This window comes from Chroicocephalus ridibundus, chromosome 1 (genome assembly GCF_963924245.1).
Source record: "Chroicocephalus ridibundus chromosome 1, bChrRid1.1, whole genome shotgun sequence".
In the NCBI taxonomy this organism is placed as follows: domain Eukaryota; kingdom Metazoa; phylum Chordata; class Aves; order Charadriiformes; family Laridae; genus Chroicocephalus; species Chroicocephalus ridibundus.
The window spans coordinates 205,228,985-205,241,876 of record NC_086284.1 but is presented as its reverse complement, the minus strand read 5'-3'; the positions used below and the strand labels follow the sequence as shown (position 1 = coordinate 205,241,876).

At 38.6% G+C, this 12,892-nt stretch overlaps 1 protein-coding gene across 2 annotated transcripts in view; it reads right to left on the bottom strand.

Moving 5' to 3' along the window:
- The window catches only part of NAMPT (nicotinamide phosphoribosyltransferase), a 30,644-nt gene that overhangs the window by 9,614 nt on the left and 8,138 nt on the right, over positions 1-12,892 (bottom strand). For both annotated transcript variants that reach the window (XM_063323442.1, XM_063323443.1), the window contains exons 2-8: positions 10,513-10,669; positions 9,122-9,225; positions 6,210-6,338; positions 5,581-5,739; positions 5,083-5,219; positions 2,116-2,341; positions 783-902 (exon numbers count right to left, since the gene is read on the bottom strand). In XM_063323442.1, the coding sequence (XP_063179512.1) occupies positions 783-902; positions 2,116-2,341; positions 5,083-5,219; positions 5,581-5,739; positions 6,210-6,338; positions 9,122-9,225; positions 10,513-10,669 (1,032 nt within the window). The remainder of the gene's footprint in view (positions 1-782; positions 903-2,115; positions 2,342-5,082; positions 5,220-5,580; positions 5,740-6,209; positions 6,339-9,121; positions 9,226-10,512; positions 10,670-12,892) is intronic.

Here is a 12,892-nt window from a genome sequence, read left to right as displayed (position 1 = left end):
CAATACAGCTGAAGATGAATGACCCAGGAAAAACCTGATAAAGTCAAGTTCTCCTCTTACACACATCTCCCCATCTGTAGTTACTGGAGTCTATACCTTTGTAACCACATTATATTACCTAGTATCTCCATCTAGTCAATAGTGGTGTATTTATAACTAGTTCCAAGCATGCAGCATCTACTTAAATAATCAATTTTTGTCTTGATGAAATTGTACTTTCGACTTAGACTACAGACTAATCTGTTAAACATATTTTCTGTGCTTTCAACAATCCTTATTCCACTAGTTGCCAATTAAATGAACTCACCTCCCTTACCTTTGTTTTTAAAGTCTCCTTCAAAACTACACCTTCAATACTTGAGTGCAAGCACACTTCAGATGGTACATAACTAATGAGCCAAACCAGTTAATTACTACTATTGCTATAGCACAGCAATCACACAGTGTGCCTTAGATACATCAATGAAAGGACCAAACGCTGCCAGATTTTGATCTGAATGAGACTTGACAGGCAGGATGAAAGCAAACAAAAGGAGACAGTGGGAGGAGATGGGTTACAACAGGAGGATTAGGAAGTGCCTTTTATTTTTTTTTATGCATCTTAATTCCCTGTGGAGTTTTAATGAATTTGTTTTACATATCAGGATATCACTGCCAGTGTCTGGAATGAAGGGCAGGGTGGGGTCAGCAGAGAAGCTGCAATATTTCACTAGGCGTAACAAAGTCCAGATTAAATATCAACATTACCAGTGTCACCCTGACACCCAAACAGGATCTCCTACCTCTTGCAATGTGTTGATATCCACACCATCTCCTTGAATAACTCTGAGATACGGTGGCAGCAACTTGTAACCTTTTGAGTTCTCTGTAATGGGAAATTTCTTCCCTAAAATCTCCAAGACCTATTGAAAAGGGAAGGGAGACAGTTCAAAATAAAACCAAAAACCTGCCATTCCAATAAAACCCCCACAACTTCCACATTTGAGTAATGCTCTGAAAATAAAAAAAATAAAAAATAATTCCCTAAATATACCCCCGTATCCTGCTCAAAATCTATCCACGTAGGCACACAAACAAAAAGCATGCCAGCCATTGTGGTGGGAGCCATTAGATTAAAGCAGTCACAGACCATACGGCCTTTATGAACTTGTACCCAAGAGCTACCCGGAACCATGCTTCCCTCCTCTCTCTCTTTGGTTGCTGCGAGTTTTTGTTATTAGTGCATTAACTTAAGATTCTGGTCTTCTTTTGACCTCCCTTAGGATGGTGGATGAGGCTTTCGGTTTTCTGTAATTTTGTTAGCCACCAATAATTAAAATGAAATACTTCAGCTAGGAGTTTTTCTAATCAGCTCTGATAAAGATTATTCAAAGTTCCTATTTGTGATATGTCAGTTGTACCAAAGGAGAAAAAAAGAAAAGTGTTAAAGCTGTATGGATCTAATCTGATAGAGTGCCAGCATAACTAAAATCTCCCCTACTTTCTTATCAAAACAGTGCTGACAGCTACTCAAATCCAGAGGTATCAACAGCTTTTATTCTAAAATTGCAACAGTCCTTAGACTCTCTAAAGAGCTTCAGGGCAAGAAGCACTTTTCAACTTGGAGGTCGCGTGCCACTGACTTAAACGCACATCTTACAAAAGGGAGAAAAGTGCTAAACTTCTATTTGTAGCATAAAACAATGAATCACATTAATACAGGACACCAAGATATCTAAAACTTGATGGTAAGACGTCTTTTTGGCCTGGCATTTATTAATGCTCAAGTTGTTTCCCATTTTATTTCTTATTAAGTGATGAAAGACCTCTCTTTATAGAATCATTTCAACGTCATTAGATGTAGCTGTTGGTAGCGGTTGTAAAAGCTTCAAGAATAGTATGCAAGAATGGGTTTGATGAAAAAGATTGAACTATTCGGACTGCAAGAGTTCCCATATCTGTACTGAGAGCAGGTAAATGTTCACATCTTTTATAGGTCCAAATCATCCAGCATCATCTATATACTATGCGTATCGAATTAGAGCATGACGTTTCCTAGGTTTGTTAGCCAGTCATTACAAAACAAACAATTGCCCTTCCCAATCTCGTATACAAACGACTTAAAGAAAGGATTACCTTTAGAACAGTGTCAAGGGGATTCCCAGAATCTGGTCTAATAATAAGTGGTGCCTCTGGACTTCGGGCTTCAATTATATGCCTTAAGTCATCACCCCATATTTTTTCACAAGCATTGTAAATGTCGTAGCTGTCACTAACCACAGATACAGGCACTGAAGAGAACTGTGTCACTATGTGTTCAAAAGCATCTTTTTCATGATCTTTCCCCCAAGCTGTTATGGTACTGTAAAGTCAATTGAAAAAAACACATTAGAGCAGCATTTACATGTTAAATCACACATTCGGTATTTCTTACCAGTAACAGTTCAAGATATTAGTAGGCAATACGATTACAAGACAGCATAAACTACGTGCTTGTCAGCTCTGTGTTGCATGGATAGTAAATATACTACATACTAAATAAACAGCACCCTGGATGCATCTTTGGCAACTCAAGACAAACACTTGACACATGAAACTTCTTTCACATGTAAATGTGATTTTATTTATTTATTTTATTGAGATTTTATTTTATTTTGTTTATTTATTGAGAGCAGCCCTGAGCAGAAGGACTTGGGGGTGTTGGTTGATGAGAAGCTCAACATGAGCGGGCATTGCGCACTTGCAGCCCAGAAAGCCAACCGCATCCTGGGCTGCATCAAAAGAAGGGTGGCCAGCAGATCGAGGGAGGTGATTCTGCCCCTCTACTCTGCTCTGGTGAGACCACACATGGACTCCTGCATCCAGCACAAAAAGGACATGGACCTGTTGGAACGGGTCCAGTGGAGGGCCACAAAGATGATCAGAGGGATGGAGCACCTCTCCTATGAAGACAGGCTGAGAGAGTTGGGGTTGTTCAGCCTGGAGAAGAGAAGGCTCCGGGGAGACCTTATTGAGGCCTTCTAGTACCTAAAGGGGGCCTACAGGAGAGATGGGGAGGGACCCTTTGTCAGGGAGTGTAGTGATAGGACGAGGGGTAACGATTTCAAACTGAAGGAGGGTAGATTTAGATTGGTTATTAGGATGAAATTCTTTACTGTGAGGGTGGTGAGGCACTGGAACAGGTTGCCCAGAGAAGCTGTGGATGCCCCATCCCTGGAGGTGTTCAAGGCCAGGCTGGATGGGGCTTTGAGCAACCACGTCTAGTGGGAGGTGTCCCTGACCATGGCAGGGGGGTTGGAAATAGATGATCTTTAAGGTCCCTTCCAATCCAAACCATTTTATGATTCTATTTAACATATGTGAGAGAGTTTCTCTTTTAAATCTGAAATTCAGACAGGAAACTACAGATGGTAACTAACAGAACATTGGCTCTGGCAACTTCAGACTACAAAATGGGAAGTAAAGAACTAGCAGCATACGTTTGAGAAAATCTTAGAGAAAACACAATTTATTTTCTTTTTTTTTTAATAGTGATTTAAAATCATTACGCTCACCCAAACAAACATTCTTCTAGAGGAACCTCAGGGCATTACCCTTGGCACAAGGGCACAGGCAAGCACATAAAACAGAGTTGCTGAGAGAGGTAATAAGTTATTGAATGACAGCTGGTCTGCAGCCGATGTTTGTATGTGGCTGTCACAGACCAGCCGACATAATTTACCTTAACTTGTGTGTGAACACCTGAAAATGCTCCCATGCAAAGCATAGGTGTGCAGCTAGTGGGCATTGAATTTTTACCATTAAGCACCAGCATTAACTTCTGTGTGGACAAGCCCCACATCACACTAGTGAAGAGACAAAACAAAATTTGTTTCAAAGAGTTTGGGGCAGTCTGAGGAACGACCCTGGCGGCGTGACAGAGGCAAGCACCACACTCACAACCCAAACTCTCACTGGAGGCTGTGGAACAGTAGAACAATTCTAGAAAAATGTGGATGTCTTGCATGAGACCCTTTTGGTGTATTACCTTGGAAAGAGCAACTGCAGACTGCATTTGGCAATGCGAACTTGAACTAGGACAGCTTAAGCTGTCTGCTCTTATACCACCACTTCAATACGCAGGGCAAAAGACACTTGCTTGTTCTTTGACTCCATGAGTTTGCCTTCATCACAACGAATTTTGTAGTTGCTTGATCCACCATTTTTGGATTTAACTGCAGTATTAAGCAAATGTCACGTCTACTGATCAAGCAGGTGTTCTACAACAGCACTACAGCAATGGTTCAGGAAGTTCGATGAAGCAGTGTTCGTTCAAAGATGATCACCACCATATTAGGACTATTCAGGTAAGCCTTTCCATTGTCTGTCTTGCAATTCTAAGTGAAGATATTGACTATTCAAAAGCACTAGGTTTTGTAGCATATAAGAAAAAAGTAACTGTCCCTTCCCTTTATGTTCTGCTTATTTCAGTATGCAGACGTGCAAGTGAAATCCAAGGATTTGCATTCGCTCATGACCTCGTACAGGATTCGGATATAAAAAATGAGAGCTCTTCAACCCAAATGCCTGTTCCTTACTCTCAAAAACTCATTCACATTTCTTAGGGAGAGATCAAGGATTTACCATTGGCCGAATTAGTTATGCCAACAGGAAGCTTTAGAGCAGCTGCCTTTTCTGGAGGGCAAACATGATCTGGGAGAGTCCAGAACTGCAACTTATGTGGGTTTTTATTTTTATGGTTTTATGTTTAAAATAAAATTTAAAGTTCATAACATGAATCCTCAATATCTACTTTTACCTGTAAGCCTCCAAGTCAATTCTAAAAAGAATCATCCAAATTTACTTAGACACTGATAAGAAGGTTATAGTTAAAAAACATTTAAAATACACTTATAGGTAAGAACAACCATGCCACTGTTGCGTCCCGAAAACATGCAGAGGCATCAGTATTGATCTTCAGCTTTAACAGCTGGATCAGTCATGGCTAATACTACACGATGTAAGTGAAATAGCTTAGTAATTCTAGATACAAAGATGGACAAGAAAAAAATTTCAATTTTGTTAAGCTATTTTTAAAAAGCCTTTAATAGCCTAATATCTTACCTGTGTTCAGCAGCTGGAACAGAATATCCCGGAACCGGATCTTTTGTACCGTAGTACTTTTTAATTAATGCAATTCCTGCTACAGTGTCTGTTCCTTTGAAGTTCACCAAATGAGCTGAAGCTCCTATTCCTGCAGTCTGAAAAAGATGCAACTTCCAGTTGCTGCGCCAAATATAGAAGCCTAAATCCTGACACCGCCTAGCACTAGTTTGTAACAGCAAAACTCTGACTCAGTTCCCCTTTCACCAATACCTTCTTCATGCATCCACAGAGGAAAGACAGCTTCCATACAGAAAAACACTTCGGCAGACTGTGCTCACAGTTCAGACACATACCCACCCCCCAGCCCAGATCTCCCCCCTCCACATCAGTCCACGATGCTCTGAGCATTCACAATTTCACTGCTGAACAGGGACACAATCGTTAATAGATACACGCTACAATCCTCTATAGTTAAGAGCAACTAGAAATCTCATATTATTAGACAAATAGTATTACCTCTTGTGAAGAAACTCCTCTGTAGCCGAAGTCATGCAGTTTATACTCCAGCCCTTCTAAACTACCAGAAGTCTCTAGCAAATATTTGGCCAAAATCTTTTTCTGCTCTCTGGAGTTTGTAGCCACTGTGATTGGATACCATGACTGCACAAGAATAGTCTAAAACAAAACCCACCACATTATTAGATGTATGTTTGCTTAGGACTTAGAAATCCCTACCTGGCATTTCATCAGGCACAAAAAGGTCGATTTGTTTCCATCGCCCATTCAGAAAGTACCGATGCCTCCAACAGTTTGCTTTACGGCTGAAGTAATTAGCCTTCATAAGGTAGGCTAGGTATTGACCATCTCAGGAATTACCACTCCCAAGCTACAGACACACAATTCCCCCCGGCCTCCTTTCCTTATGGATAAAAGTACTGTTGTGAATTTTCTGTAAAATTATTACAATTTCTTGCCAGGTAGGGGGAAGAGATCTGTGTAAGAGCACTAAAAAAAGAATCTAGGCTGACTTAAAGCAGAAAACTAAAGGTGCCAGAGATTCTCCTTAAACCAATAAGGGATTCAGCCTTTAATGTAAGTGCATTAATATTTACTTAGAAAAAACATGTTAACTTTCCAAAACTGACCTCAATCCAATTTGTGAGCCAGTAGCACTCTGGATCTGTGTTTTCTACTGTGAAAAGAACATTTCCTCTGGGAATTACAGAGCCCTCAGGAACAGCCTTTATTTCTATAGGAAGATGGCCATCATATTTCTGTGTAAGAAACAGTAATATTGTTAGACAACAGGAAAGATAGGATCTGCCCCCCTTTATTTGATTGCAACGGAAAAAAGTCAGGCTATGAGTTTATTGATAAAGTTTTCTTCGTCTTCATTTCTTTCCATCCTAGAAATAACTTCGTTTGTTTGTACACCCACCAACCCAAATAAGTAAAAAAATCCACATTTATCACAAAAGGAGGACAACCCTGTAACCTAGAAAATAGTCTCTTTATCAAACCAAATGACGGTTATCAGTTGTAGTCCTTGTGCAAACTGAGTCAGGAAGGCTTAGATATTCCATAAAAATACTTAAGTTCTACCCCCAGAATAAGAAATATTTGCTAATTGTTTTTTTTTCAGTGCTTTCACATGAAGTAAGCCAAAAAAGTTTTCCTATTATCTAGGCCTTGAAAAAATCTCTAGTTTTGCTTAGCATAGATGTGTGCTTTTTTAATTTATTCGTGCATATTCCATTTATTATCTATCTTAAAGAATATTTTATCATCTCAGTTATTCACTAAACATGAAATCTAATCTTGAAGTGTCATTCTTTTGCCAAATTCAGTCTTTCAGCCCTGAAGGACTAAACATTGTGTGAAATACGCCTTTTGAAAAAAAGAGTAAGTTGCAAACAGCAACTCTAAACGAATAATTATCACTTTCAGAAAGAGCTTCGCAAGCTAAACTGATAATACTTAAAACATTTTGTATATTGTTTATGTTTTGATAGAAAGCTTCTCATGACATATTCTTTAAAGGCAACAAAAATTGCATCAATTCAGAGAAATTACACAGATTCATAAGTAGAATCAAAACATATTCTCCAGTGCCCAAAACACATCAGAAGTCTCTTCTACATTGCAGTTTAAAAGTTTCTTCCAAAGCGTAATATGCTGAAGCAAATTCTGTTTATATACCACATGGGGTTTAGTCGTTAGACTTGGAGATGTCTGTTCTGGATTAAAAAAGGACAATGAAGCTTTCAAAAAGGCTCAAAATAATTTATTACTGATTCAATGAAGACAAAAGTATACTTAAGTGAAAAAACAAAACAGATTTCAAAGTTGCTATAGGTGGTGATTTTGCCCATCAAAAAAGGAATATGGTCATGCTATTGCACTATATTATAGCCCTTTTCAAAAATTTTAGGCAAAATCAACTTGTATAATTTAGGGCTTAGATCTCTATCACCCATCATCAGTTCTTGCCCACTTCCAGCCTTTACACCCCCATCTTGTTCTCCAGGAAGTCCACTCCTCTCCCACACCTTCACCCTATCGGTATTTAACTCATTCATTTATTCTTTGTACAAATTAATGCCTGTACATTTCAAATCCGTTTTGGCACTTTGCTCATACAGCCATTGCTCCCTCCAACGCTACACATCAGGTAACAGAGCCAGAGAGCAAACAGTGGTGGGTATGTGAGTGAGCAGAAGCAGGGTCTGTGCGGACATAAGGGCACGCAAAGACCCAAAGGGTATGTACACTTCCAGTTTGAGAGCCATCGGCATCTAAGATCAAGAAGTTGAAATCATATTTGTTTATACTGATGCACAATTTCAACAAGAAAATCTGACAAAGGAATAAAAAATTTGCAGACAGTGTGTATGCAGGAAGGCTGCTTTTGACTAAACCAAAAGCATGCATTGAAACGCAATTAGTTAAACCACGTTAAAACTGTGTGGACAGAGACGCAGTATTAAAAGTGTATTAATTCAGTTTAGCCAAAGAAGGACCAATATCAAATGCAGATGAGAGCAGTTCACAATGTATAATGTATCTTAAACACAAATATGGATTGAATTCATATTATTTCAAATGGTTGCAAGTCCTCTACAAACCTCTCCGTAACTCCCTCTTAGAAAACCACGGTTTTATTTACCTTGCTGCCACTTGCCACGTTTAGCTGAAATTCACTTTTCTCTGGCACACCTTATGGTCCACCCTAGTTGCAAGATGACATCTAGATATATTCACAGACAGATGCCACCATAAAATACATACCGTCAGGGTATTCAGGGACAAATAAATGCAAAGAACTAAAAATTGTGTTTTCAAATGCCAAAAATATCCATTCACTAGAACCCACAATGAAATTTAGCATTTAATTAATCTGCAGGGATTAGAACAGCTCCGATGAATGCTATTAGTCTGAATCTGCTGCTTTTTCAGAGAAGAGATGTTTGCAATTATTTGAAGACTGACACCTTTTTAAACAAAAGGGAAAGAGGATAATTGTGGAAAGACTTAATTTAGAGGGATTTTTTGTGTCAAAAGTGCTCGAGCCTTGTATTTCACAATAAGGTTCAACTTAAGTATCTCTGAAAAATTTAGGAAACGACTGAATAAAACATGTATTTTCTGGAACTACTTACACGTGCAAGAAGTTGTAATGCTTTCTGCATTAGAATAAAAATGGTTATGATTAGTTACAGAAAGCAATGTAAATGATGCAAGCAACCACTAAGCGCTGTACTACATATGGAGACTTGCCAACAAGCCCCCACTTACACTGACTGGCTGATGGCAGACATAAATCCTTATTACCTGCAAAGCCATATTTGGCATCTGAAAGGATGAAAATTACTTTTCTCTAAGGAATTACAATTATATGATTATTCTTTGACAGCTGCTACTCCCTGTACACTAAACATAAGAAGCTAAATTTATCCAGTCTTTACTATCATGGTAAAAAGGAGAGACTGCTGTGTTATTCTACAGTTGATTCATAAATCCTTCATGATGATCTCATACTGTTTTCATAAGTTTTTACCTCCAGAATATAGTTCCATCCCTTTTCGTTGAAGACATCATCTTGAAAATGCTCCCTATATACTTCTTTGGCTTCCTTGATTTTCTCTTTGGTCACCACTTTACCTGTGGTTTCAGAAACAGATGAGAATTTAGAAACTGATGATATTCATCAATTTATAAAATAAATAACAAAAAGGTTCAGACACAGTAAAGTCACTTTGCCTCCAACAAAGACACGGAGAACATGTCAAATGCAGTATACTAGCTACGTTAAAACCAAATTTTACTTTCATTTATTATATAGATCAGGTTGCTCAAGAAACCAACAGGATAAAATAAACTTGTAATTTGCAGGTGACTCAGGAACAATTTGAGATTATTACTCTTTTATGATGGTCAATAACCTGTCAAGGGTTTTAGCAGCAGTGCTTTTCCCAGGGGAATGTGATGATTGTGCAATTTGGAACAAGACATAACCAGCCTGGCACAAGGGTTAAGCTACGCGGCTCTAGTGGAGAGGCCTTACAGCCAGCCTTTGATTAACCACTTCTGCCATACGAACTGACAAACGAACCACATTATTTGAATAAGCATTGCTGCTGCTTTAGGACCAGTCGTCTACTGGAAACGTTAGAGATCAATCCTCAGACTGACAAAGAGAAAAGAAACAAGTTTATCAAGCGTTTTGATTATAGTGGAATTCCAATCCTTGGCAGAATTGGCAGAGACATTTATGGATTCTGGATCAAGACATGGATACGTAAGCCACATGACTCGAGCTTTCCTCCTAAAGCTCGGCAGAAGGCAACTTGCATTCTGGTCAGAACAGGCGATATTTGCACATAATGCAAAAAAGCAAACAAAATCTTAAACCGGCACCAAGGAATTTTCAGATGTTACTCTTGAATTGTCAGTATTGAAACCACTTTCACACATAGCTGCCATATTCAGTGATCTAACCTGAGTGGCAACTGAAACTTAAGGGAAATTAAACCCATTATTAGTTTACACAGTAAATAAACTAGCGAATAGACTAAAGTTTATGTTCAGAGTGCAAAATCTTTTTTTCCCCTCGAATCTTCTATCTTCTTGTGATTCTATGCACAGTCTTGCTCTACTTTAATTCATTTCAATTTAGTCCACTGAAGCTGGGATACGAACACCTCTTCATTTTTAATGCATCGTTGGCATAAATAAACATAGCAGAGAGGTGTCTGAATTAAGAAGTCAATACCGTTTTACGAGGGTGGACATCTCATTTTCAGAATCACATAAATAAGATCTTATGCCTGTCACTACCTACCCTGTACCCAGACAACCTGGAACTGTTTCAACTATAAGACTCCAGGCTTGAGAAAAATTAAAATATTTATTTACAGGTAAAATTTTACTGGAATTTGAGACAGTTACCTTTTAAGTATTTATTCAGTATGTACTGCAAGCCATAAAAAACAGTTTCTTCATATTTCACTTTCCTTAATTTGGAATTTTCAGTCTTCTTTTCACGACATTCAAAGTAGGAATATACTTTGCTTGTATTAGGTGGATATTGCTTGTAGTGTGTAACCTACATCAAGAAAAACTTCAGTAAGAGCTCAAAACATCACTACAAAGCACAAGAGAATACGTTTGTACGTTAAAGCTTAGAGTAACACCCAATTCTTCTGGACCATTATTTATCCATTCACATTCTACCTAGTAAGTATTTCGGGGATTTCCCCTTTTTCAGCCACCTTCAATTTTCAGTTCAAAAGACTGATTTCCCTATCTTAACCTTTGCTTCTGTGTCAAGCCTTTCCCCCTGGAGCAATCTTCATGGTCAGCTCTTCCACTCCCCCGATGACTTTGATTTAGACACTGGCTGGGATTTTAGGAGCCCCACCACCCAGGGTCAGTGTTCCTTCTCCCACACTTTGGCCAAGCTGAAGTTGGAAGCACAAAGTTGTCTGCCACTACCAAAGTGGTACCACCAGGTACTACACCAAAGTGGAGGCACCCACTGTATTCGACTGACGTTTTGAAGGCTATAATAAAAGCCATCTGGACTCAAGAAGGCACTGACAATGGCCTTTACCCAAACGTCCTGTTCACTATGAGCAGAGCGGGTTTCCCAAGCCCAGATTACATCAAAGCCAGATTACAAACCTATTACTGTTGGTAATGCTGTTAAAATCTACCTGAGGTTTGTACCTCCCCACAAAGTTTGCTAGGTGGATGTTTTTTCCCAACCTTTGAAAAAGTTCATGTTCAGCATAAAGGAAGCATGAAGAGTTGCAGCCTGAAAGTGCGTATTACATGGAAATTGGTCATACGAACATATAATGTTACCCTGGATTCCACCATAACAACTTTTTTAAGGTACTGATAGTAATCTACCCAGAAACTCTTACTTTGAGTTACGTATCATTTAAAACAAGTACACTCTAAATGTTAATAACTTAAACCTGCAAAATTGTTATCTCCTAATGTATAAAAAGCAAACTCCCTGCAAAAGCCATAATTCCACATTAAACAAAAAGAATACACAATGACATAACTGTAATACTACCAATGTTCAAATTACAGGATACATAAATAAACTTAAGGCATTCGCAAAGGTGAACCTATCAAAAGTTGTCCTAAATTATGACGAAAAGTCTGTGAACAAGTCTATAGATTCCATAAGGGAAGACTGTTCCTACGGCAGAGTAAAGCACCACCGTACAACAGAATAAAACTCAAAAAGGTATGAAAGTTGTGTCTGAATTTTTCTCAAAACGCCATATTTATAGGTTAGAGCATGAGTTCGTTATAAGTGTCTTGCTGCTACTTCTTACTCCAAATCACCTTAAAACCTTTTGTTTCTAATACCACATGGAATTGGAAAAGCGATAGTTTTACCACTTCTTCCTTATTGTCCTGGTGGTTTTGGTTTGTTTGTTTAAGTGTACCACTGACACTTCAAAAATAAAATATTTGAAAGTTTCCCTTACCTGTATTGCTAAAACTGTGTATTAAGGGATTAAAAAATACATTTTGTTTTTCCTCTCAAATGCCACTTATATTCAGTATTTCACTCAGCTTAGAAAATGAACCCAGCTCAACTGAATTTTTTTGTTTCTCCTATACCGGCACAACGCTGCTGTGCTTCTGTTTCCAATGATGCCAGGAAACATTCAAACAACAAAAAGGTCAATTTTCGGATCTTTCCATTATCTTTACTTCTATGAAGTTTTCAAGGCCAATCAAATAAAACCCAAGCTTGTCATTGCAAGTTTTCTGCCTTTACTTCGAACAAAGCACTGCAACGCAGGCATTTAATGGAGCACAAACCTATTCTGTTCCCATTCCACAGCCAGTCAAAAGCAGAATGCTTAAGAGTAGCAACGTTAGACCCAAAGACAAAACCTGACTTTTAGGTTTACTTCTAGCTATTAAGAGATGTCTCACTCCACAAATTATAACATGTCCTTTTCTAGTTCTACAGAGAACTTCTAAAAAAGTAAATCGCACTGCCAGCTCACAGAAAACTGTGTTCGGGGTATCATGATGCTTAAAGGAAAAAAATCCAAACAAACAAAACACACCCCCTCCCTAAACCACCCCCCACACTATGGAGCAGTTAAAAATATGCTCTGTTTGACACTACTTTCTAACTAATGGGAAGATGAACACACACACAACCACCTTGCAAAAAAAGGTATAAAATGGACTCTGAGGAAAAAGAGCACGTAACAATTCATTAGAAGGTTCATTCACCCACTGTAAGGTACAGAGAGCAGAAGTTCTTTGCTTCGCACTGTTGCCGCAA